General features: G+C 42.2%; 2 protein-coding genes across 8 annotated transcripts; one reads left to right on the forward strand and one right to left on the reverse strand.

The window, feature by feature from the left end:
* The first annotated feature begins 1,434 nt into the window (after nucleotides 1-1,434).
* LOC103701958 (RAN GTPase-activating protein 1-like) lies at nucleotides 1,435-5,274 on the forward strand. Of its 2 annotated transcripts, none has more exons than XM_008784194.5 (2): nucleotides 1,435-1,590; nucleotides 3,348-5,274. In XM_008784194.5, exon 2 carries the CDS (start codon nucleotides 3,356-3,358, stop codon nucleotides 4,988-4,990), a length of 1,635 nt encoding a protein of 544 aa, XP_008782416.4. In that variant the 5' UTR covers nucleotides 1,435-1,590; nucleotides 3,348-3,355; the 3' UTR covers nucleotides 4,991-5,274. The 2 variants fall into 2 exon arrangements, with proteins under 2 accessions (XP_008782416.4, XP_038983079.3); XM_039127151.3 differs by having other exon boundaries at nucleotides 1,444-1,590; nucleotides 3,307-5,274.
* A 2,438-nt stretch (nucleotides 5,275-7,712) lies between these two features.
* LOC103701943 (glycine-rich domain-containing protein 1-like) lies at nucleotides 7,713-17,481 on the reverse strand. Of its 6 annotated transcripts, none has more exons than XM_088701702.2 (10): nucleotides 17,219-17,481; nucleotides 16,841-17,025; nucleotides 14,841-14,958; nucleotides 14,471-14,725; nucleotides 12,513-12,968; nucleotides 11,191-11,732; nucleotides 10,131-10,332; nucleotides 8,779-8,832; nucleotides 8,541-8,693; nucleotides 7,713-8,451 (listed from the first exon to the last, which is right to left on the reverse strand). In XM_088701702.2, the coding sequence occupies exons 2-10, from the start codon at nucleotides 16,996-16,998 to the stop codon at nucleotides 7,963-7,965; spliced, it is 2,427 nt and encodes an 808-aa protein (XP_088557828.2). In that variant the 5' UTR covers nucleotides 16,999-17,025; nucleotides 17,219-17,481; the 3' UTR covers nucleotides 7,713-7,962. The 6 variants fall into 6 exon arrangements, with proteins under 6 accessions (XP_088557828.2, XP_088557830.2, XP_088557829.2 ...); XM_088701704.2 differs by having other exon boundaries at nucleotides 16,841-17,007; nucleotides 17,097-17,390; XM_088701703.2 differs by having other exon boundaries at nucleotides 16,841-17,007; nucleotides 17,219-17,380.
* Nucleotides 17,482-25,675: the final 8,194 nt, after the last annotated feature.

Raw genomic sequence — 25,675 nt, forward strand, 5'->3', positions numbered from 1 at the left:
GAATTGTGTGATGAGACAACTTTTCTGTGTACAGAGATGTACTAATTTTCCCAGACCCTACTTGGCTGATTTTAATTTTGTACATCATCAGACCCTACTTGGCTGATTTTAATTTTTTGTGCATCATCCAAATGTATCCTGCGAGCAATGACATGTATTAATATTAGGCTTTTTATGTTTTAGAAGAGAATGGTGGATCTCCATGTCCTCTCTCCGTAGGCAACACGGATGCTAATCTAACACAATTTTTTATCATTTGTTCGCCGCTTGATTACTGTTTGGAAATTCCTACCTTCATCCGAGTCTCCGAAGCGGCATCAATTAGAAAGGATTGTGATGGACTCTTCCTTCATAATTTTTATTATTTGTAACATTATATATGGAGAGATGTATGTTCTAATCTTTTATGGTGGGATTATTTAAGGCGTGTTTCCCATTGCTTATGCCTTTTAATAAGCTCCTCACAAAAGAAGCCAAAAACTTAATTGTTTTAACAACTTCCCAAAACATCTTTTTAATCTTTTTCTTAGATATATACTATTAAATACTACATTGTTTTGGATCCAGTAGATTGCGGGAGGGGTGGGTGACTATCACTTGCTGCTTAGAGATATTCGGGCGATGGTTGGTAGTGGGATGGCCTTACAGGTCAAGCATCTATATAGATAGGCCAACGAGGCAGCAGATTAGGTAGCCTTCTTTGTGGCTAACTACTCTGGGAATACTTTTTAGGTATAAAAGAGAGAGTTATCCGATGCGCTTCAGAACTTATTATTTTTTGGCTCCTTTGGATATATCGTACCCGTACTGTATGGTTTATCCATCCTAGCCAAAAAAAAAAAAAAACTACATTGTTTATAGAGATTACTTTAAATGTATTTCTAAAAGTTATAAGAGCATTTTTTTTGAGTTAAATAAGTTTTGATTTTTGACTCCTCTGACGCTCTACATTTGGAGAGATTCGAATCATACAGTGCTTCTTTGCACACATTATATACTAGTAATGATTGAAATATCCAAAACGTTGGCATAAGATTCATTATTTGGTTGTACATATTGATTATCAAATTAAATTTCATCAAAATATTTGATTAATTTCATTTAAATGGGTATCCATTCCTGGTTACCCAGATAAATGAAGCTGAATAAGTACCAAAAAGTGTTTTTTCCCCTTTTTTTGGTTAATTCTTAAAATTTTTCACTCTAGTCACTGTTAGGGTTTTATACAAGTGTACTCTTGATGCGACTCGGTGAGCGATTCCTGATCGCGATGGCCGGGGATCGTCGGATCATTGGTCCTGTTAACAGGGTGTCCAAGTCAGTTTCCCTTTTAATTTTCAACGGTCAGGATCATTAATTTTGTCGTCGCAGAAGATCCAACGGCTGGAAATGGAACTGGTGTACAATTTAGTCTGTGCTGGGTAGCTATATCATGGCAACCCTAACCCTAAATCCCTCGCTTCCTCTCCCCATTTTCCCCCTTCCCCTCCCCTCTCCTCTCCGCCGCCGCAGCGCCGCCTCGACCGCAGCCCGCACGGACGGAAGCGCCCCAGTCCTACCGCCCGTCGTCGTCGCCTCTACTCGTCGCCGGTGAGCTCTTCTCTCCCTCTCTCTTTCTCCCTCTCTTTCTCCGCCCCGCCCCCTCCCTCCTCTCTGCATCTCCTTCTTCCTTTCTCATGCCCTTCCTGCCCTCCATAGACACAAGATGGCCAGTCCCTCGGGCTAGGGTTAGGGTTTACCACCATTAGGACGAGTAGAAGTTTATCGTAATCATTTTTTTTTTACGCGCTATGTAGTTTGGCCTGAGAAGGGCTTAATCTCTTTGATTTGCACCAATTCTTGCCATATAACCTGCCGTTTTAAGCAATGTGGGAGAGAACAGAAATGCTTCACCCGAGAATATATTCTTATGCTTCTCTTTTTCTAGATTGCTTGCTTTTGTTCTTGTTAAAATGGTTCCGTATATTGTGATATGGTATGCATCTATGGTACATGTTGCTTCTCTTTAGTTTACATTAAGGATTGCTAAAAGTTCAATTTTGCTTATCATACAAAGTGTAGTTCTCATCTAATCTGTCTATGTAATCCCTGTCCTGAAATTTCTAGGGCATCGAGGTTCCACCGTTATCAAGCCTCAGGAATGACTTCTATAATACTAAGTTCGTACTTTGAGTATATGCTTGTAGTTTCTATCCAATCTTTGGTTGATGGCGTATTAGTGCCCGATCCTCCCTGTTTTCTTGTTTCCACACAATGACTTTGGTATGAGGTTCCTGCTATTTGTTCATACCGATTCTGTTACTATGTCTTTTGTGGCCGCTCCCTTGCTCCCCTGCTCCCCGCTACCCCACCTTCTTCCAAAAAGAAAAGAGAAAGAAAAAAAAGCCAAAATGCTGAAAATAACTATGACATAAATGTAGGTGATTCTGACGAAAAAAACTAGCTAAAAAGATGGGTCTCTTGTTCTTTATATTGATTAGTACACAACTTAACATCACTTTCCTAGTCTCGGTAGTTCTTCATAAGGGCTCCTAGATCCCTTGCATATTGTGTAATTCTCACCTACTTGACCATGGACCAGTCCATGTCCTTGTTCCAGGTAGTTGATGATCCAACTTCCTTTTTTCTCAAACATGGCCCTTCTAGTGTTAAACTTATGCTTTACTCTTATATATCAAAAGTTACTAGAAACAAAATTTTCTGTTATGAATAATGCTCGATCATTGTCCATATGCGATTCTGACCTATTCATCTTCATGTCTTTGTGTTGAGGATCCACCACCTTCAAGGCTCGGGAATGACACTTCTATACTGAAATTTTTTTTCTGCTGCATGTTTATAATTTTTTCGTTATCATTCCTAATCTCCTTTTCTTGCTTACTTTAGTTCTCTAGCCTTGGCGTATTGGATTTGGTACTTCCTTTCTTTGAGAAGGGAAATGAAAGGAGTGCTCAAATTGAATTTTTTAAAATTATTTTTCTGTGCTCCCATTTGTCAGGGCATTGGCTTAACACCACAAGGGGGATGGGAGGCTTTTCTTTGATGCTTTGGGTCTATTTCTTGCTTCATCCATGTTTTTCTCATCTTCCTTTAATTTCACTATTATAAGTATGTTTGAGTCCTTGCCAAAGTGTACTTCTTATTTATTACCTATAATAACATCAGTGGATCCATTTCTGGAATTTTATTGCTGCTGGATCTGCTTTGTCAAAGTCTTTGAGATTGCACATGTACAATTATATCTTTACTATTGCTGCATGCTTGCTATTAGACATTGGACTCTTATCATCTGTTTTCATTGGCCAGCTTGTTCATATGGATGTTACTAGAGAATCATTGTTTTGTAGATTTCAATATGGAGACTGCAAGTCAGCATTTTGACCCCCGTACATTTTCAATCAAACTATGGCCACCCAGTGGAAGTACAAGATTGATGCTTGTGGAGCGGATGACCAAGAACCTTTCCACGGAATCTATATTTTCCAGAAAGTATGGACTCTTGAGCAAAGAAGAGGCCAGTGAGAATGCTAAACGGATAGAGGATGCATGTTTTGCTGCTGCTAATGAACATTTTAATAAAGAGCCTGATGGGGATGGGAGTTCTGCAGTTCAGCTATATGCCAAGGAAACTAGTAAGCTAATGCTGGAAGTTCTTAAGAGAGGCCCAAGGCCGAAAGAGGATGGAGAAGTGACTGTGGTTGGTGAGTCTCGGCCACTTGGAAAAACTGTTTTCGATATCTCTGGCGGTCGTCGGGCTTTTATTGATGCTGAGGAAGCCCGAGAACTCCTAAGTCCTCTAACAGAGAAAGGGGATTTGTATACAAAAATTTGCTTCAGCAATAGAAGCTTTGGTATTGATGCGGCTACTGTTGCAGAGCCTATCCTCACATCCCTCAAAAAGCAGCTGAAAGAAGTAGACCTTTCAGATATAGTTGCAGGAAGGCCAGAAGATGAAGCTCTTGAGGTCATGAGGATATTCTCGTTGGCCTTGGAAGGTTGCGTGCTGAGATATCTGAACCTCTCTGACAATGCTTTAGGTGAGAAGGGTGTCAGGGCATTTGGGGCACTTCTAAAATCCCAGAACAGCTTGGAGGAGCTTTACCTAATGAATGATGGGATATCTGAGGAAGCTGCAAAGGCCCTGAATGAGCTTGTTCCATCAACTGAGAAGATTAAGATCCTGCATTTCCATAACAATATGACTGGAGATGAAGGTGCAGATGCAATCTCTCAGATCTTGAAACGTTCTCCTGCACTGGAGGACTTCAGATGCTCATCAACGAGGGTGGGCTCCGAGGGAGGTATTGCATTATCTGAGGCTTTGGAGGCTTGTACTCATTTGAAGAAGCTTGACCTCCGAGATAACATATTTGGTGTGGATGCTGGGATAGCCCTAAGTAAGACTATCGGAAAGCTCGTTGGCCTTACTGAAGTTTACCTGAGCTATCTCAATTTAGAAGATCAAGGGGCCATAGCGATTGCCGATGCCCTGAAACAGTCTGCTCCTTCCCTTGATGTCTTGGAGATTGCTGGAAATGAGATCACAGCCAAAGCTGCCCCAGCATTGGCAGAATGTGTGGTTTCGAAGCAGTTCCTCAGGAAGTTGAATTTGTCAGAGAATGAACTGAAGGATGAGGGTGCAGTTCTGATTGGCAAAGCATTGGAAGGTCATACCCAGCTCAAAGAACTTGATCTGAACACTAATATGATAAGGAGGGTCGGCGCAAGGTGCTTGGTTCAGGCAGTGTCGAGTAAACCTGACTTTGTGCTTCTTAACATTAATGGTAATGCCATCTCCGAGGAAGGTATTGATGAACTGAAGGAAATACTGAAGGCTAGTAACAAGTCTGTGGGCGTGCTTGGGCCATTGGACGAGAATGATCCTGAGGGGGAAGGTGAAGAAGAGGGAGAAGAGGAGGCAGAAGGAGAGGAGGGTACTGCAGGAGATGAAGGGGAATTGGAGTCCAAGCTTCAAGAGCTCAAGGTTTAGGCTCACCCAGATACAAGCTTCAGTTGTATGACTCAATTTATGCTCCATGGACTACGTCATGTGAACTATGGAATGTCTTGCAAATGGCAGCAAACATTTTCTGGCATGTTGACTGTCATTGCTGTCACAGTTGAAGACCAGCTTTTGCTGGTTCGACAACTCTATATTAGGTTCCTTGTAGCTTAGGCTTGACCTTTAACATGCCTATGTTTCTCTTATTGTGTAGAATGATTCTGGATCCTCATGTCCCTTTGGCTCCTTGCTATGTTCTTTTGGTTTTGTTATCCTCTTGGTGATGCTGCTGTTTCTGCTTTCATGGTATTTGGGGGTAACTACAGCTCATTAAATATGGTCTGTCCTGCTGCTGCATCCGCTATCTTAATTGTCGGACGATGCCAATTATTGTTGGCTTCTGCTTTCATGTTATTCGAGGTAATTACAGTTTCTATGTAGTAGTGTTGTTTTAATCTTTTTGGACTACCAAATATATCAGGGGTCTGAGTTCATAATGTTTTGACCTGACAATATCCAAAGGCAAACAAACGTTGGTTCGCATTTGATTGTGGGAATATAAATGCATTAATATATACATCTGTCCTGTTAGTACATCTGGAATAATTTCTGGTGCTTGCCACGAAGAAAAACTTTTGATGCAGCTTTGTAAATAACCATTACTTAGAAACAACTTTTGAGTTGAAAAAAAAGAGAGAAGCTCGAGAACCAGAACTAACCCAGGGGAACGCCCCTCCAAGTCTTGAAGACAAAATTAAAAAAAAGTGGCGGGATGAAAAATTGCATGATCCTTATTCTATCTGGACAAGCCTTGTTGAAAATTCCCGAGTCGAATATCCTTCGTCCTCTAGAGTTATTTGAGGCGTGGTCCTAATAGGGATATTCTGGCCATAGGGTTGGAATCCTCTCACACTGTTTCTATCCAACCCTAACCTGTCCAATCACCCATTGTGAATTTGTGCATTCAAGCAAATTCCCTAGATGGTGATTACTGCGGCTCATTCTAGTTTGTGGTCTTCCTGCTTCACTCCCCACCCATCATTAAACCAGGGGAACCCAAAGCATGAGTTGTAGAGGATCTGGAATTTTTTAACTACATATATGTGAATATTCTAATTAATTTGGATTTTTCTTTTCTAGGTCTCATATGACCTCTTCACAGGGGCTCCACGTAATTAAATAAATAACCAACCGTGTGCATGGAACTGATAATAACGTATAAGCTTCCAAGAGGATGGACCTCGAAGCTCTCCCTTCACCTGTGCCGAGGTCAAGGTTTTCCGGGCAGACCGAGCCATCGCTCACAAACTGGAAAATTAATCGGAAATTGAAAAAGGAAGCTGCGGCTATGTGGAGTCAAACCCCCTTATCTCTTGCTTAGAAGGCAAGAGCAAGAGACAGTTGACATCCATCTAACTTTTTGTGACTCCCATACCCGGATTGGACTCCTACTATTATAAATTTTTAAACCGCCGCTTTTCATGTGGAGGCCTTCACTCAAATTGTTTTTTTGTAACAACTCAAGACCTCATCCAAAATGGCTAGCCAGAAGATATTATTTGGGTTCCTTGATCCTGTATAAGTACCCAAGATCTACCCAGCGAATAACCGATGTGGGACTAAACACACGCCCGCACGGGTCCTCATATACTTCTTCCGTTCAAGCCCTGACGCCTCGTCAGGCTAAGGGTTCATATCTATTCAAATCAAATCACAAACACCACGATTGGCCCGTGGTCAGCCCCAATGGATCCGTGTTGCAGTGTCCCCTAGTTCACATAGGTTATGGGTCGGATCCGCTCTGATACCATTTGTAACAACTCAGGACCTCATCCAAAATGGCTAGCCAGAAGATATTATTTGAGTTCCTTGATTCTGTATAAGTACCCAAAATCTACCCAGCGAATAACCGATGTAGAACTAAACATACGCCCGCACGAGTCCTCGCACTTTTACTGCGGCCAATATTACGTGAAGCAGATGGACCTCCATCTCATACATAACGAGTGTCTATTTCCTTCTCCGAACATACAAGATGCCTCAAAAGAATTCATCCTTTGAGACATTTGCCAAATATCAAGGAGCAGTGAATGAATATCTGGTTCTGGTTGTGGTTGGGGTTAATCTAGCTGATCACCCTCCAATCATATAGACGTTGCATGAAGCTGCGATGTAGCATATACTAATCCCTCCCAAGCTGCTGCAAGTCCGGCCATAAGAACATTTACATGCAACAGCTTTCTACCTCCCACTGCCGATACCTTACAAGTATGATCTCTGATAACGAAAGCTTTTCCTCCGGCAGCGTCAATGCGCAATACACTGCCACCAAAATTAACCTTTAGTGTGCTCTGATGGGAGGTTTCCAGCCGATTCCTATCCCCGCAGATGGAATGCCAGATCCTCGAAGACGGGCGAGATATAGGAGCAGCGTAGTGGTTGGCTTGGGACATAGCTCCACCGAGAAGGGGCCATTCAGATCTCCCTCATTCCTGGCCACTTCTTCATTCGTATCCTCTGTAAAGGGTGACTCCAACTTTAAATCATTTTCCAACCTGTACAAAGATTCCAAACGGGAGCATCTAGTTCTAGTGTCAGTAATAAAGGCAATTAACTAGAAAAAGAGGGGGGGAAAAAGCAACAAGCCTTGAGCTTACCAAGTTCAGAGCTCAGATGGAGTAATCGGTGCCCACTATATTGATACAACTGGTTTTATGAAATGAATTTCTATAATTTTATTCTTGAGAGTCGCATGCACCACAACACAGACACAGCTTAAACCATAACCAAGAGCAATAGCTCCTGTATTAGTTCAGAACACTTGTTTATTTATCTTCACTCCACAAAGCTAACACTACAGTCTCATTAAGCACCGACAGCATCTTTGTGGAGCAAGAGCTCTTGTATTAGTTCAGAACACTTATTTATATTCACTCCACAAAGCTAACACTACATTCCCATTAAGCGCAGACAGCATCTTTATGGCTAGTCACCTCAGCCTTCAAGCTAGCGCATCCACCGCCACATCCACCACCGCAGCCACCACACCCAGTGCTCTTCGTTGCGCTTCCACATCCACCACCACATCCACCACTGCACCCACCACCGCACCCACCTCCACAGCCACCAGAATTTTCACCACTTAAAGCATCTCCACAGCTGCCTCCACATCCACTGCCACAACCTCCAGCTTTTTCTGCAGCACCACCACCGCTGCTCTTGGATGGCATCGGAGCACTGCCTGTTCCAGTCATGCTAGTATCCATTGCCAGTGAGGAATTCACGATCTTGTCATTTGAATTTTGCTTATTGACTTCCAGATTTGAATTGCTTCTCTCTTTAACATTCTTTTCACAGGCAATGAGAGAACTGTATCCTTCTTTCTTCAACATGTCCGAGAGAATAAATGCCAGCACGATCCCCGGCAACACAAACCACTCTTCACTGACCTGTAATTATTTGCATAAGGAGAAGTATGGAAGATTTTAGCATATGTTAGAAGGAAATAAATATGGACAGGAAGAAGGATCTGCATTACCTCGATAGACTCGGATTTCACGTCAAACAAAGCAATTGCTTTTCCATAGGGATTTTCAGCACAGAACTCTACAACCGTGATAAAGTTGTGATCAGTTCGCTCCTTGCAGTTTTTGGGTTCATACTCCAGCTTTTTACCAAGAAAGAGTTTTATCTGTTCCATTACCAGAGAAGAATGTCATCACTGAAAGTTTGGTTACCGGGCTGCATTGTTGAACCTTAGAAGAATAACCACATACAGAGAAAGAGCAGAGGTCATGAGAGGAAAGACAAGGTGCAGAAGGCTTCAATAGCTATTATGCCAGATCAATCCAGTCATTATAATTTGCTCGAGAACATAATATTATTTTTTTCCCGATTAGAGAAACTACCAACTGCACATAGATAAGGCAGACTTGCAATCTTTCTGCCGGTATAAATTAGTATTTGAAATCATCAAAATTAGAACCCTACTAATGTTGCACCACCAACTACTGCAGTAGCCAGCTGGTTCAAAGATTTGAGTAAAAGTCAAAATACAAGTACTGAGTAAACAATGAGCTACCGTTCCGCACACAACTTTGGCATACACGTCCATATGATCAATAGCATAAATACACATTTCAAGGCTGACCACTGTTATGCAATATTTTACAAATTTTAGTCAATTCCAACATCCTACTCCTTAAAAATGACATAAATATCGTCATTGGCTAAGAGATTGTCTCATTGGAATTACATTAGTAGTCTCTAAAACCTCGAATAAATATATGGTTCCTTTTCAGAGTCAATTAGGAATTTTCAGACTTATCAAGATATATGTTTCTAAAGCTATCACACACAAACTATTGCAGGTCTGATGGATCAAAGGAATTTAGTTTATTTAGCTAGGTCAACATGTAGTTTTTCATTTTTTGGCTGGTGTTAGAATGTCGGTTTGTCAGGTTGAGTCTATTTTGGTTTTCCTCTTGCCAATGTCCTTCAAGAACGAGTTATGGTGACAAATATGATGAAATCAAGAGTTCCTTTTTTTTTTTTTGGGAGAGCATGAGTAGTTTAGTTCACCTACTTCCACAGCTCCATTTTTCAGTGAAGTTTGCAGGATTCTCATCTGAACAGTCCTCTCTCTAAAGGAGACAAATTAAGATTGTTCATATAAGAGTTTTAATATTCTTTCTATTGAAATCTGATATTTCTTGCTAAAACCAGATCAGTGAAACAAATTGACCAAATTTGACTTTCCATGAAAAATGAGAAATAGCGTTCAATCTCAAGCTCAAAAAATTTCATGAAGATCAAGAGAAGCTAAATATTACAAGTGTTGTTATTTCATCCATGAATAGATCAGTAGCATGCAACAGATTGTAATGCAACAAAAACAATAAAAGTAGCAGCAGAGATAACTGTGATGAATGACATGAACGCATCAGAAGCCTCACTTCCTTAATTATGCTAACACATCCTTTCACTGGCCAAACTGAATGGTGGAAGCATCATCAGTAGCCATCAAGTGGAGTAATACACAATTCCAAAAAGATCAGTAAAAGTACCAGCAGAATGACTGTCATGCAAACTAATATTTCACAAGAGTTAGCAGCAGAGATATGCTTACCTGGTGTTCACCATTGAGTTCAAGAATATGACCATGTTGGTTAGTAATCTTCTCAATACCAAAGGACAGATTAGAATCATTCAGTGACCATTTGTTTTCTGCGTACTCTGCCAGCAGACATGGCTTTCTTGATAATTTTTTTTCTCCAATCACCTCCTTCTTGAAAACAGAGTTGTTTCCTTCCTCTGTTTTCTTATAATTCCTGTGGTAATAAGTTGCATACCAAAATGGAAAAAAATGACCATCCATCTAATAAAGTCTAATGCAGCATGCAAATTAAGAAAAACTGAAATTATAAGTGGCAGCATTCCTAACATTCCTCATCCACTTATACATGCTTGTTGAGGTGGCTATCATAAAAGTTATTTAACCTTTCAGTAATATGATAAAATTACATTTCATACTGGTATAACATAAATGTTTCTGATATTTTCTCTTTTATATCTATTTTTCATTTATATTGTATCTTTAGGTTCTAGCACTCTGCATACTGTTACATACGGAACCATACATGTGGGTTTGAGGTGTCTAACTTTCAGACCTGCTAATATCAAGGATGCTCAGGGTTAGTAATTAATCATGAAGTGAGCATACACTAAGTCCAGGTCTGTCCATGAATGTGTACTTGTGCCAGGCATACTCACATGAAGGCAAACCATGAATGGCCATTCTACCATTTTGCATACCAGAGGTTTTTCCATCCTTTTCATGAAAGTTTAACAATAAGATAGATAATATGTTTGAAGTTTGCATTCCACCATTTTGCAAACTGTTACACGGAATAAAAAGACAAGTTGAGTCTCGGATTGTCATATCAATTCCTGCAAATATCTGGGATGCTCAGGGTCACTAATTAATTAAAAAAGGAAGCACACACCAAGTATACATGCATATAGGCAGGCCAGCAGCTGGGGGTGGCATGTGCGCATGTGTGTCAAGCATGTGCACATAAAGCAAAACATGAATGCCCATACGATACAAAAGAATTTTTAATTCCTGTTAAAGAAAATTTAACCTTCAGCTAGAAAATGTTTTTGAAGTTCGTGCATGCCATACATACCTCATTCGTACGCTAATTACTTCATTTCTATTGTCATCCATGAAACGAGTCCAGCTTTTTATCTGTTGAGTCCTCCCAAGAAGTGGGAAGAAACATGTGTTTGCAGAGAAGGGACATGACCTGACTACGTGAAATACATGGGGGGCACGGACTGGAACAGTAGAAGAGGCAGCAACATGCAGACAAACCGGTTTTGAGTCTACATGTCCAAAATGGGGCTTTAGTTCAAACCAATTTTCTACAGACAAGTTAGATTCTGGATTTGTCAGGTCTTGAAGGGAAATTGAGGTTGTCCCAATAATTTTTGCTGCCTTTGATGAAGATACATTGGAGGTTGAATTGGACATAAGGGTCAACGTCAGTTCTCCAGTAGGTTCACACTTGAAACCAGCTACCTGTTTCTCCCCAGATTCAGAGAAAATACTTAGTGTACAGCTCCCAGTGAAAAACAAATCTCGTTGTTTCTTGCTGAAAGATACAAACAAGCTTCTGTTTTGATGACTGGCTGGCAAATTTCTTATACCCACAATTTCCAAAAGGACCTGTAGGAAATGAACTGATTTTAAAACTAAAAATTTAAAGGACATAAAGATTACAGTTGGTATGTCATATTAAAGGAATTGGGAATCCAGAAGAAAATGTCCTCAATGACTTGCTTAACAGGATTCAAAATTTTAACAAAATTCTTAGTTATTGATCTCATTTTCTCAAGCAGCACTGGAAAGACTAACAATCATCAAACATGATAAATTTGCCTAAAATTTTCAAAAGAGATGAAAATGAGGAATAGGGGTATGCATGTATGAAAATACCTAGAGTTTTTGACCTAAAAACAAAATGTTCTTCATGACATAATTTGTCAGAATTCAGATTATGCTATTTTTTACTCTAACAATAGCAAATTGATTGCCATTTCATTTTAAACAAGAAATAAAATCCAAGATACAAGTAAATTCTCCTATTTACCAAATGTCTAATGATATGTTTAAAATTCCAAGTTGGTTATTAAAAGGAAACTACTTGAAAGTATTTGGACACGTGAGTATTCTCTAAAAGCAAAATGATAGAAAGTGTTTGGCCTATTTCTGCTTGTTCCCTTGTCCATTACATTACCTGTATTCTGCACCTATAGCAAGTCTCCGAGGAGACCTTTATATTGCATGTAAGTAAAATAGTTCTAAATTCTTGTAGATATATCTCACCCTCTTGTACTCATTTTCATCTTCCTAAAAATCAAATGTGGGTTGGTTATCCACCATTGCTCAAACAATACTATTATTCGTGTAATATAAGAAAGGAGCATAGAAGCAAATCATGCTCACCTCCACCACCATTGTTTGAGGAAGAGAAAGGTAATTCTGAGATTTCTGAGAGATAATTTCATTTTTGGTACCATAATTAGATAAATATGGAGTTTCTACTAGGGGAGATGGCAAATTTCCTCTGTACATTGCCCCTGCCCTCCAATATCGCAAACCATATGTATCCTCCCATTGCTTGCTAGTTTCATAAAAGCCAACATCAAGTTTCTTTCCTTTGGTTCTGTCAGCATCTGTATCATCATGCTCCAATACCCTCCCCAGCAGCTCGACCATGTCATTGCAATAAGAAAGAGGATGCAGTTGGTGAGAATGCCATATGAGATCTATGTCGTAAGTTGGTACGCAGAAGCGTTTCATTGATCTCTCCAGGTTTCTCCTGATCAGATGAAGAAAGCCTTTATATCTGGCTACAGCTGCTTTGAGAAAGCAGTCTTCATGCATGCTGGCACGTGAGACCTGCCAAGAAAAAAGAGGGATGTCATCTCTTTGTGTCTGTAAGAATGATGATATCTCACTAGGCTGATAGAAAACTATGAGGAAGAACTCATGGGCAAGGCATCAAATAGCTGTTTGACTACCAAATCATTGAGAGAAACCATTATCCTTCATACTCACACCACTTTTATGGGTCTTAATTCACAGAGTTATTATTAATTTGTTGGTGTTCTTTGTAGATAATCCTAAAAGACATCAAACATTCCCAATGAAGACTTCAGCAGAACCCTGCAAGGGCTCCCAAGCATATTTCAGACAACAACAATGTGAATGCATTACAGAGTTCAGTTTAGATTTGCAACTTCAATAATATTATAAATTTGTGGCTACCAGAAGACCATCTAGAAGAGCACAAGCCTTAATGCCTGGAAAAATGAAGCATGTGATCATTCACATGGTCCCTTTATTACTAGCTTCAGCCTGAGTGCTTTAAAGAAACTAAATCAACCAAAACTTGGAGTTTTTTGAAGAACAATAAACATGTTTTCATTAAAAGAACACCCATGCACAACAAAATTGATTGGAAACACTATTGCTCTTTCCTCGATTTAAGGCATACTAAACTACAGGTTATGACAACTATTCCAGATACAAACTTGGAACATAGAAAGTAAATGTAATGTTCAGGAAAATTAATCTTTTCTTAAATCATATGAAAAGAGAATCAAATTGAATCATATAATCATATAGCAAATAGCAATATTAACCCAAATCATCAAAAAACAAATATAAGCATGTTATTTTTCATTGTCATGCAGTTATTAAGGTCGACCCAAAACTTTTAATTGTATAGGGTTCTATACAATCCATAGTGGAGGTTTAGTGCTTATTTTTTTTCATGTCTCAATAGATACACAGATGCTGGTATGACAATCAAAAGAAGTAATATAGGATTATGTCCTGCCTTTAAAAGGTGCGTGTATTAATAAAGTCGAGTTCTTAAAAAATAAACTAACTAATAAGTGCTTCATCAAATATTAGATTGATGATATATATTGACTAAAATTAAATACAAATCATGAATCTTTAGATTTTCTAAATAAACATACTATAGGATTGGAGTTGTAAATCTTCAGATACTTATTACTGTGAGCCTGCCAAATAAATATATGGAATAATACAAAATCCAGACTTTGAGTTATGTAATAATTCCTACTCTTTAAAAGAGGCATGTTTTCTCACAACAATTACTTATGCAGTCTCAAATTTTTATGCTCACAGAGTCATCACACATGCCAACTGGAATTTCTCTGGAAACTAATGACAGTCAGGTTAATATGTTGATATTTTTTTCTGATATGCAACTGATTGTTTTTGCTGTCCTTAGAATTTTTTGATCTTCCTCACTTTAAAATGCACAAAAGATAGTGCAGATTACTGAACAATAAATCTCCAAGATTCTGACTAAAATCATGACATATTCAATATAATACTAAAATATACAGAGTAATTGGTTTAGCTACCTGGTAGTAGAAAGAAGACTGTCTTTTAGCAGCCGAAACTAAATCATATGTAATACTTTCTACAGCTTCAACATACATATCAGCATTTTTGCCAGAAGAAGGATTGCTAGCATCAAGTTCAAAAGGCTCATCTGGATATAGTTTGTCCCATTTTTCTGCTGTTTGATGTTTGGATTTTCCTTGAACAGAAGATTCAACATTCTGGTTGCCCAAGATTCTCCCATAGACTTCCTCACAGTCCTTTCTGTATTGAACCTATATTTTGAGGTACACAGTTAGAAATATCCTCAGCAATGAACTTTGAGGTCAAAAAAAAAAGAAAATAGTGAGTCCTTTGAATTTGAATATAATCCTGAGCATAAATTGTCACCGGATTAAGTCGATGACAGTGCCATATCCATTCACAATCAAGAGGGACGACCAAAGACCCCTCTACAACTCCAGATTCGGTGTGTTTTGCAAGCAAAGGAAGCCAGCAAACCTTATACCTGGATATTATTATCTCCATAAGCCAGAAAGTAAAAGATAAATCTTGCTACCATGTGAAAATCAGACTAAATCAATAAAAGACAGGATCCAATAAATGCAGCCATCCAGCACTTGAAAAAAAAAGAAACAAAAGAAATGGTTTATGACATATTAAATAAGTAATGATTCTGAATTTATTTTCCAACTCAACAAGTTGTAATATGAAAAAAGAGAGAAAAGGAATGAATATTAAAATTTTTGAGAATTCATGAATAGATTCAAGAACTCTGGAAACATGTACATAACATCAACGTCGGCGGAACGTGTACTAATTATCTGGTGGGACGAGTTAGTACGGGCCCGCGCTGCGCTGTGCAGCATCCGTATCGACACAGTAGAAGAGGTGGGGGAGAGGAAGAACGAGAGAGGACAAGAGAGAGAGAGAGAGAGAGAGAGAGAGCAGGGGAGGGAGGGAGGCCAATGCCGCGACTTCCCCTTTCCGCCTTGGCACCGACCTCCGCAAGCCCTCCGCCGGCCTCCCTCCTCCCTCTCCCTCCCTCCCCGCTCGCTCTCTCTTTTCCTTTCTTTCCTTCTCTTTTTCTGCCTCCAGCAACGGTTTTCGTTTTCGTTGCCGGAACTGTACCGGTGGATTGCCGGTACAGCTTAGAACGGCCGAAACCGTCCGATTTGGAACAGTTCAACCGACTCTGCATAATATTTTTTTAAATAATAATAATTCAAAAAAGAATCAGATGAATGAGTTTCCCATAATGCTCACAAAATTTTGAATAATTATCAAAAAGAATCAAGCATATTTTGAGAGACTTTCTACACCTTAAAGAATTTCACCACTCATGACAAAGTAAAGATTTCCATGGACAAAGCAAGAGAACAAAACATGAAATTAGTTCCTTTTTTTTTCCAGCAGGAAAATAGGAGTGGAAAATCCCAGATAAAATTCAATGACTCCGTGAAAGTGAGCAATTATGTTGTAGAAGAAGTTGACTCTTCCCGTCAATTAGCAATGGTGAGCTGAGATTATAGCCATTGCATTTCTTTCCTAACAATTCCCATCGGTCTCGTTTAGTTCGTTGGAAGAGGAGGGGGAAAGTATGGTCAGCGGAAAAAATAAAGAAATGTCTCATGTTTAATTGAAGTTTTCAAAGAAGAGAGATACGAAAGTAGCTTTTCTATGACAATAAGATTTCCACATTTCATAGAAAAGAAAATCCCATGCAGGATATAGGAAAATGACTTTCCATGGGCTGGGAATTGGAGTTTTTTTTCCCAAAAGTGCCCTTAAGATTTTAGATAGAATGAGGAAAGGCCTTTTTATTAAGAGCATAACATATATTTTATACAATTTTTCAAAAAAAGTAGATGTTCAACCAAACATAAGCAACTCCAAAATGTGTCACTGTCTCATGGTCAACTAACTATGCAAAAACCACTTTTTCAAACATGATATATCCTAAGTATTAGTTTTCCAAAAAAAGCACTTTAGTGAAAGAAAAAAAAATCTTCCTGCGAATCAAGCGAGTCTATCAAATCTTCAAAAAATCAATAGATTTCACTTTCATAAACCAACCTAAAATCAGTCTCACAAGAACTTCCAATTTTTCCATAACTACCAACACACAATGCATGAACCCACTGCGAGGGAAACCAACCCACTCGCTTGACGATAAAATTTATGCGTACATTCATAAAACCCAACAGCATCAATCAAACGAAAAAAAATAAAATATGCAATTCTCCCTCCTTTTCCTCTATTTTTTTGTAAAAAGAAAAAAAGAACTTGTCTCTAGGGATACCAAATTGCATGCTATCCAAGAGTACAGTTACCATGCGAGAGAATTGGCCATGTTGATGAACTATTTATTGGATTTCAAGAATGGATACCTGTAGATCGCCCGGTCTAACAAGGGGCCGTCATAGAGCCACCGCCGCCGGTCCACTGCTGCAAGAAAATCCAGCTGCCGCTTGGCGACCGAGACAAGATCTTCACTAATGACGATCTTTTGGGCCTCGAGCCATTCCAATCCTTGCTCTTTCTCCATTCTTTCTTACTTAATCCAAGAATATAACTACGATTAGACAGAGACATCATTAGACCAGGATGGTATCAAACTAATTAAGAACTCGGATGTCTTCATACCCTGAGAAATTAATCCGAATACATTGTTTGGAATACATGCAAGACTTCTCAAGCTTGCAACTCAGATTTTAATCTTTTAAGACATAACTTTCTAAAAGGAAATCAAAAGAATAATTCCATACCGATGAAAAGATGATTTTTGGTTTCGAATTCAAGAAGAGGATTAAGGAGAGAAGTGACCTCGCCAGAAAAAAAACGACGAAGGCGAGAGAAAGGGTAGAAGGAAGAGCGGTGGAAGTGGCGCTACTCCACGGAATTGAGGGAAGACTTCCCCTGTTTTCCTTGGAGAAGAGGAAGGAGAGAAGCGAACGCGATTGTACGTCAATACGACCCGGAGTGGTGGTCCCACACACCCCGCCCAATATTAAGTTTTATCCTCCGGGCTAAGCGCATACATACCATTCCCGCGCATATATTACTATTAATGTAGGTGATCGTCACTAAAATTTATTATTTAATATATAATAATATCATTTAATTAATATTAATATATGCCACCATAAAAGATATACTTGGATGATTAAATTAAAAATTTAATAAAAATTCGTGTATTAGATTCGGACAATCAACAAAATCATAGCCTAGTACAAATCTATATTCATAAATGCTTTAAATAGTTTTAGAATAAGAAGGCCAAATTTTATTGAAAAAAAAAAGCTTTGCATTAAAATATGTATATATATATATTTATTTTTCAAAACCAACTTTTAGTTTTTATATAAATTTAATATTAATTTTGAGATTTATCTAATGTTGCCGTAGAGCAAAATTATCTCCTCCCTTTCTTTCAATCTCTGAAATATATGACATTAGTAATGCCTGAATTAGAGTAATTGTTCTGCTACTTATGTGCATTATACTCCCATTGCTTGTATTATATGACAAGTAATTTGCTGCATGGGAATTATTTTGTTCCTGCAATAATTTGTGCAAATTAGGTTCAGAAATTGGAGAACTGTAAAATGAGTAATTGTGCGAATCGTAAACATGCATGTTATGGCGGTCTATGCAAAATTTGTGCAGTTTTAACATGAGATGGTGCTTAATTATCACCATGAAAGTCATTTTATAAAAAATTGAAGCGAGAAAGGATGCACATAATCACTAAAAAAGACTGCACATAATGCCCGTGTATTGCCGCCTGCGAAGGAGGCCGCCGTATGTTGACTCCATGTAACGCACAATCGCACGCCACTCGCTGCCTTCGAGAGGCCACTTGTCCCAAGACGGCATTGGCGGACACGGAGTCAGGTTGTACTTTGTGCAGTACACAAACAGACAAAATAATTGTGTGCAGTACATAATAGTACAAGTTGAAGGAAGGATTAGATGCTGAGCTTGTCACAGCCATATGGTAAGGTAACCAGAGGCGGCCAATACATTTCGGAGCCTAGGACGAGTCCAATAAACAAGATTTTTTTTTAATAATAATTTTTTTAATAAATATAAAATACTTAAAAAAATATATGAAAATAAATAGCTATCAAATATACTATTTCAACAAAGATATAAGAATCTAACAAAGATAGACGAAAAGTCTTTTTAATTTAATATAATTCTTAAATGGAAGCATATAAAAATAATTACTCTAAATGAAAGGCCATGAAACTGATTAAATAACTAGATAATGCTTGGCAATACTGTTTACCATGTCAAGCAAGAGCCGAATAGGAAAAGGCCATCCCATGGCACTTCATGGTCAAGGTAAATAAAAGAATTTGTCTAATAAAGGAACCTCTCTTAAGTAGAGTCATTATGGGAAATTTACTCCATCTAATTAATAAAAGTCCCATCCCACCATCTTCCCTTCAAGTGAGCACCCAAGCGGCAACTGCAACATCACAGCACAGCAGCCATTCAACCCCCTCCCTCCTTTTCTCTCTCTACCACCCAAGAGGGGAGAAGAAATCGAGAGGAGAAAACTAAAAAAATCTCCACCCTCCAAGAAGTCCATCTCCAATCCCCCTATCTTTCTTCCGGATGGCCTAGCTGGATCAGGAGTAATGTGAGGGAAGGAAAACCAAGACCAAAACCAAAAAAGAGAAGGGATGAAAGATAAGAGTGGCTTCAGGCGTCTATCAAACCAACCAAATCCCTCCTCTCTCTCTCTCCCCCCACCCAAAACAAAACTACTGTCCCCAACATCCCAAATTGCCCCTCTGCAGGCCAGGAAACTCTCCACCTCCCTTCCATCAAGGGGGAAGACTCGTAGCCAGCTCCTGATCCCGTTTTATAGGAGGCCTTTGCTTCCTTTTGGTCAGCCTCCCGGGGCCTTCCATTGGCCCGGGGCCTTAGGCGACCGCCTCGGTCGCCTAGGGCTTGGGTCGGCCCTGGAGGTAACATGGCATAAAATCTACCCAACTACCATGAGTTGATACGTGGCAAATAATTTTAAATAAATTTAAATTTTGAGCGGCTAGCAATTAAGACTGTTGCTGCTAGAATCTGAATTGAGGTCGGTAAGCGCCCGAGCTATATTAAGATCGGGTGGTTTCGAGGTGAAAGGCATGCCAATCGAAAGCTGAAGAGTAGCTTCTGAGCGTCGATGGACCAAAGTTTCCACTTTAGAAAGTGAACATAGTCTGCAAGAAAGACTACCTGCCGGAAAGTTTTCTGCAAAAAAATTCCTCGGATACTTAAGCCAGTAGGATCTAAAGCAATAGTGCGAAAAAGGAGAGAGAATGAGAGCGAAAGAATGCTCAAGATAGAATGTTCAAGTGTGCTTACTTGAGGGTCCCTGGTCACCCCTATATATAGGTAGGGGCGAGTATTTGTTATCTTATTCGTTAGGAGGTGCAATAATTGCATGGCAACATCAATTCGTGATATATCCTCGATATTAATTGCGTTGATTATACATTTATAGGCAAGCTGAGTTTGCTAAGTAATTGCAACTCCTTCAATGGTCTTTGGTGTTATTCTACGACCGAACCGACCAGAATGGCAAGTCGGCTACCAAGGCTAGGAAGATCGGGATAGCCCGAGATTAGAATGACTTATATTCTCTCTATCAAAGAGGATTTAGAAATGGAAGGATGGTTGACTCATAAAAATAAAGGTTATAGCTTATAAGAAAGGAGTTATGGCTCATCCGTTAATTTTCATCTCTAAATTTTGGTCAGTCCTATTGTTGTGCTCTTTCCTGATGTCCTTGTTTATTGCAAGGATGAGATTAATTAATCTTCACTTGATGACGTTCCTGACATATGTTTAACATGTTGGCATGTAAGTCTTCCAAACTAGAAGTGTTCCGTCGACCCACCATCACCTCTAAAAATAAATTAATAAATAAATAAATAATACAGAAATGTAGAACTCATATTTTATTTACAGTAACATTGAAATATCATGGCATCGTATGATTCACTTATGAAAAATGATCTGCTTGTCATAATAGTCATGATACTATGTACCTCATCATCATTAGTGACAATGATTTCTCCTATATTTTGACATTATTATACTACGAATAAAGCTGTAATTACTTCTACTTCAACATGATATTAACGAATATCTTCGTACTTTAATGTATAAATCTTCCTAACTATAAACTAATTTTTATTGCAAATTTGCTTAAAGAGTGGTTCTAAGTTGTCACTTTGACACTTTGTATGGTCTACTTGTTGGAAAATTTTATTTTCCAATTTTAAAAGACTTAATTTTTTTAAGGAAGTTTTAATTTTCATGGTTCAAAATTTTAAAACTACATTCCTAATAGTCTCACATTGGATGATAAAATGCAAGTACTCTTGTGTTTATAGATCAGCGTTAATCATGGGCTGGGCTTTGAATCGAGCTTTTTTGAAATTTGATCATTTCCGTGCCCAAGCCTGTATATTATAGACATCCAGTTCATTCAAGTTTATTTTGGGCCTTTTTAGGACCATGAATTGGTGACTTCACTCGTGTGCTTGCTTAACCAGTATGGTTGTGTCGTGCATGCGTGCATACATGTCTGGCACATTTTGCCACACACCTCTTTGAATTTAACTGTACATTTTATAATCAAATAAGCAAAAGAGGGTACTCGCGGACTGATTGAGACTGCAAAGCGAAAGAGCCTTTCCAATAGAAAGGAAAGTGTTGCTGGAAATTGGACCCGGGGGCTACCGCGAAGCCGGGGAAGGAGGAGCTCCGCTGCGGGGACGGTGGTCGGCGGTGCGCCGACTGGTGACGTCCTCCTGGAGGGGCGTAAGTCCTGCAAAAAGCCGGTGGCCGGGCTCTCCGGCGCCGGCCCTCCGATGCTTAAGTCAGAGGGGGCAGATATGTGGAGAGAGCAAGGAAGAGAGTCTATGGAGAAGACAGCAGGAATATGTGGATAAGATGAAGAGGATGAAGAGGGTGATATCCTCTATTGTGTCTGTGCTGTTTGCTTCCTTTCACCCGGTCCAGGAGGGTTCTGTCCGGGGCCCCCCCATCCTTTTCCCCCCAGGTTTCCTTTTATAGAAGGATTTTTGTTACCTGGGAGGTGACAGGAGGTTTGTCCTCTTTTGTAATAATTGGGCACGATTTGGCCCATTAATGGCGTAGTGGAGAACGGGACCGAATCGGACCGGAATCAGGGAGTTGTCACGGTCGATCGGACCTGTTGGAGTGGTTGAACCGCCGGCTGTGGTGGGCCTGGGGTCCGTGGATGGTAAGTGCATTTATTACCGAATGAACCGGCGGTCAGGGAGAGCCATACGCTCTGATGGTTCAGTGATCCGGAGATCGTCTTGGGCCGTGCTCATTAAATGACTGGGTGCATCGGAGACTTGAGGGAGTCTCATGCATTAATGGCAGGTCGTGCCGAATACCTGCAGAGATCTTATGCCTTGATGGCTTGGAGATAGTGGCAGGCTGTAGTAGAGTCGCGTGTATAGCCGCCGGACCTTTCGAGAAAGCTTGGCGGGGAGGAGTATTAGTTAAGGCATCGGCTCGGCAAGGGTGCCGAGCCGAGCTGGTCGCCCAGAGGGGCGCCCTGTGGCGGGGTTGCTTCAGTACTCCTGGTCGGCGCCCTTTGGGCGAACACCTTCTAGCCGAGCGCCTCTATTTGGCGCTGTCTCTAGTCAGCGCTTTCTAATTGAGCGCTTCTCTGGCCAGCGTTCGCTGGTCGGCTCTTCCTATCCGAGCATCTCTACTTGGTTATTTTGATTGGGCGCCCTTGGCGCTCTCTCTCTGGTCGGCACCCTTTAGTCGAGCGTCCTCCTGGTCGGCGCTCTTTGGCCGAGCGCCTTTCCGGTCGGCGCTCTCTAGCCGAGCGCCTCCGTGGCGGTATGACTTGGGGTTTTTCCCCCAACACTACCCCCCGACTTCCGAGTTCCAGTTGGCTACCAGCTGGAGCGTGGGAAGTAGCTTTAGTTGGGGCATTACGGATTCCGAAAATTTTAATTTGTTGCGCGTTTTGAATTATCGAGCGCTTTGAGGTGCCTTTAATAGGCGGCGTCTCTCTTTTCCCGAAGAGTCTCATTATTGGGACACTTTTCGCGAAGCGTCCTCGCGTCGTGGGCTCATGATGGGGCCGCACGATCCGATGGGGCGCTTCGGCGTCCGAAGCGCTAGCCCTAATTAAATGCGTCGTTCTGTCTTTTGGACCGACACGCGTCGCCATCTAAACAGGATACAGCGTTTTTCTCGCTGATCCGGGCCGTTGGGGAGGTCTATTTAAACTCTCCCCTGGCCCTCTGTCCTCTTTCTATTGCTTTCTGCTTCTAGCTTTCTTCCTCTTAGCCTCTCTCAGTCCGAAGTTCCTTCTCTCCGGCGTTTCCCTCAGGTCCCTCTTCTTTTTGATTTCTTCTTCTCGCTTGCAATGGGTTCTCTCCCTAGCGAAGTTGAGTCCACCATGAGCGTCCTGGAGGTCGAGATGACCGAAGAGTGGTTCTTCCCTCTTCACGGGTTCCGTTTGGAGCCCGCCAGGCGGAGGGACCGGATAACCGATCCTCCGGTAGGCCGGATCGGAGTGCATCTGGAATCGCTCTGGGCCGGCCTCCGATTTCCTCTTCACGGCTTCGTGAATGAGTTGCTAACGGTGTGCTAGTTGGTTCCGGCGCAACTCACTCCGAACGCCTGGAGGACGGTGGTCGGTTTTCTATCCCTGTGTTTACTGCAGGGGATTCCGACTTCTGTCAACGTCTTCCGGCGACTTTTTATTTTTAAGTCGAATCCGGGAGACGGAGAGTGGCTTTACATCGCCCTTCGGGCGGGTCGGCCACTCTTTCATGGTGCCCCCTCGTCTATTCATGGCTGGAAGGAGAAATTCTTCTTCCTTGGTTCTGCACAGTCCTGGGGGTTTGACCCACGGTGGGGACCGGCTCAGCTCAAGTCCATCAACAAACCCCCCAAACTTTCTCCACGTGAGCAGGGGATCCTCGACGCCATCCGCAGCTTCGGGGACGGCATCTTACTGAACGGCCTCATATGTGAGGACGCTTTGGTAAACGTGGGCTTGAGCTCGGCGCGTCCCCATGGTAAAAGTAATTTCAAGGTGTATTTATTTCCTTACTGTTCTAATGTTCTAATCCTTTTTGCCTTTGCAGATATCGCAAAGATGGTGACGAAAAACGAAGTCCTCTACGCCCGCTTCCAAAAGAGGGCAGCCGAGCTCTCGGGCGAGCCCACCGAGCCGAGGAAGAAGCAGAAGGTCTCGGCTACCCCGGCGACCCCGGCGCCTCCGGCAGCAGTGGCCGAGGCGGATCCTTCTCGCCCCGCTCACTCCGAGGCGGGTCCTTCTCAGCCCGCGCGCCCCGAAGCTGGTCGGAGGGAGGGCGCGGATTCCGGGGGCTCGGGCTCCAGAGCCTCGATGGCGCCCCCATGCCCGGCGCCCTTGACGCAGATTCCTGGTCGGCAGGATGCTTCAGTTGCCGACCAGGGGAGGAGTTCTGCGGGTCCCGTGCTTGCACGCCCCGCCATAGTTGTGCGGCGGTCAGATCGGCCGCTTGTGCGACCCCAGCCCCCTAGCTCCGAGCCGGAGAGCAGTCAGGGAGCCTCGGGGTCGGCTCCGCCTAGGCCAGCCGATGCTGGCCTCCCGGGCCCATCGGGCTCGGTGGAACGGGTGCCCCTTGCACCCACCTGGTCGGTGTTCGAGGGTGATTCAGCCCTCGAAAACCCTCGAGTAGCGCTTGAGATATTTCGGGTCGCGCTGCTCCCAGCCGACCGGGCCATGATGCAGTCCATGAGCTATAATGCTTTAATGGACTTTACCCGCTGCAACGCCGTCCGGGTAAGTAAAATTCTCCACCTGTGTAATCTGTATAGATTTTCTACTAGTGGCGCCTTATGTTTTTCTTTTCGTCTCTTTTACAGCATTTGCACGAGACGGAGATGCTGATGCACCTAGTACAAGAATACCGGGAGAAGGCCCGGAGGTGCCAGCGCGGGTATGACGAGGCCCAGACGAGGTACACGGCTGCCGAGGTGAAGTACCAGGCCTCCGAAACGAAGTACCAGGCCTCTGAGGCCGAACGACAGGTGCTCCAAGAAAAGGTCGGAGCATTCGAGGGAAGGATTCGAGCCCTTACCGCCGAGCTCGTTGAGGAAAAGGGCGCGCATGCGTTGGCGAGGTCCGAGCTGCGCGCTGCTGAGGCTCGATTGGCCGAAGCCGAGCAGGCGCTGGCCTCCCGCGAGCAGGAGGTGGGGAATGCCCGCCTCCGACATTCGGAGCTCGAGCGGGAAATAAAAACCCTCGAGAAGAAGGCCACCTACCACGAGGCTCGGGAGCTCGAGGCTCGGGAGCAAGCTCAGAGCGCGGTGGCGCTCTTTCGTGAGTCGGAGGAGTTCCGCGACCTCCTGGAAGAGGAGGGTGTGAATGGGCTGATCCAGGGCTTCCGGGATTTCCGCAACCAATTGCGGCGGCTCCTCCCGGATTTTGACGTGAACTTGCTCCAACCGGGAGCAGGGGTCGAAAGGCTGGATGCGGAGGCGGATGCTCCGGAGGCCGAGGCGACCGAAGCCGCCCCCGAGGCTACTCCCATCGCTGTCGAGGCCGAGGAGGTCCCGACTGCTGAGCCCACCGCTCCCGACACTGCCGAAGCCGAAGTGGTCGGGCTCGGGCCTTAAGAGTGTAATTTTGTTTTGTTTTGTAAAGTCGGGATGACCTCCCGTACTTGTAAGGGCCGAACCCGAATTTTGTACTTAGCCTACGGGCCTTTTTGAAATGAATGCATATTTTTGGAAACTATTCTGTTATAGTCCCAAGTTTTCCTGCTCGGATCCATTTTAGGCTCCAAGGAGATGGGCTCTATGGCCTCTAATTTCGCCCGCCACAGGGTTTGGGTTTAGGTTCGGCTTGCCGAGCTCCATTACTCGGCCCTTCGACCAGCGGTAAAGCAACGCTTGTGCTCAAAGGATTTGGGCTCGGAGAGTCCTTCCGAGCCTAGCCCAGATTTCGACCAAGCTCTAAAGCGGTCACTGGGACTTAAACTTTGGGTGAAGTTAGTGAACTTCGATCCTCGCGTGGCCGGGACGGACCAGATTCGTTTCCATCGAATGGGTCGTATGCTCGTCAGCTCGTGACGGGAATTCACCGGACTTAGTATGATAATGTGCTGGTGTCGTGTGTTTTCACGCTGAGGCGACTAAAACATTCTGCTCAGAGTCCACTC

This window comes from Phoenix dactylifera, chromosome 7, assembly GCF_051530095.1.
Source record: "Phoenix dactylifera cultivar Ajwa chromosome 7, Ajwa_hap1_PhDact_Kaust_v1.1, whole genome shotgun sequence".
Lineage (NCBI taxonomy): Eukaryota > Viridiplantae > Streptophyta > Magnoliopsida > Arecales > Arecaceae > Phoenix > Phoenix dactylifera.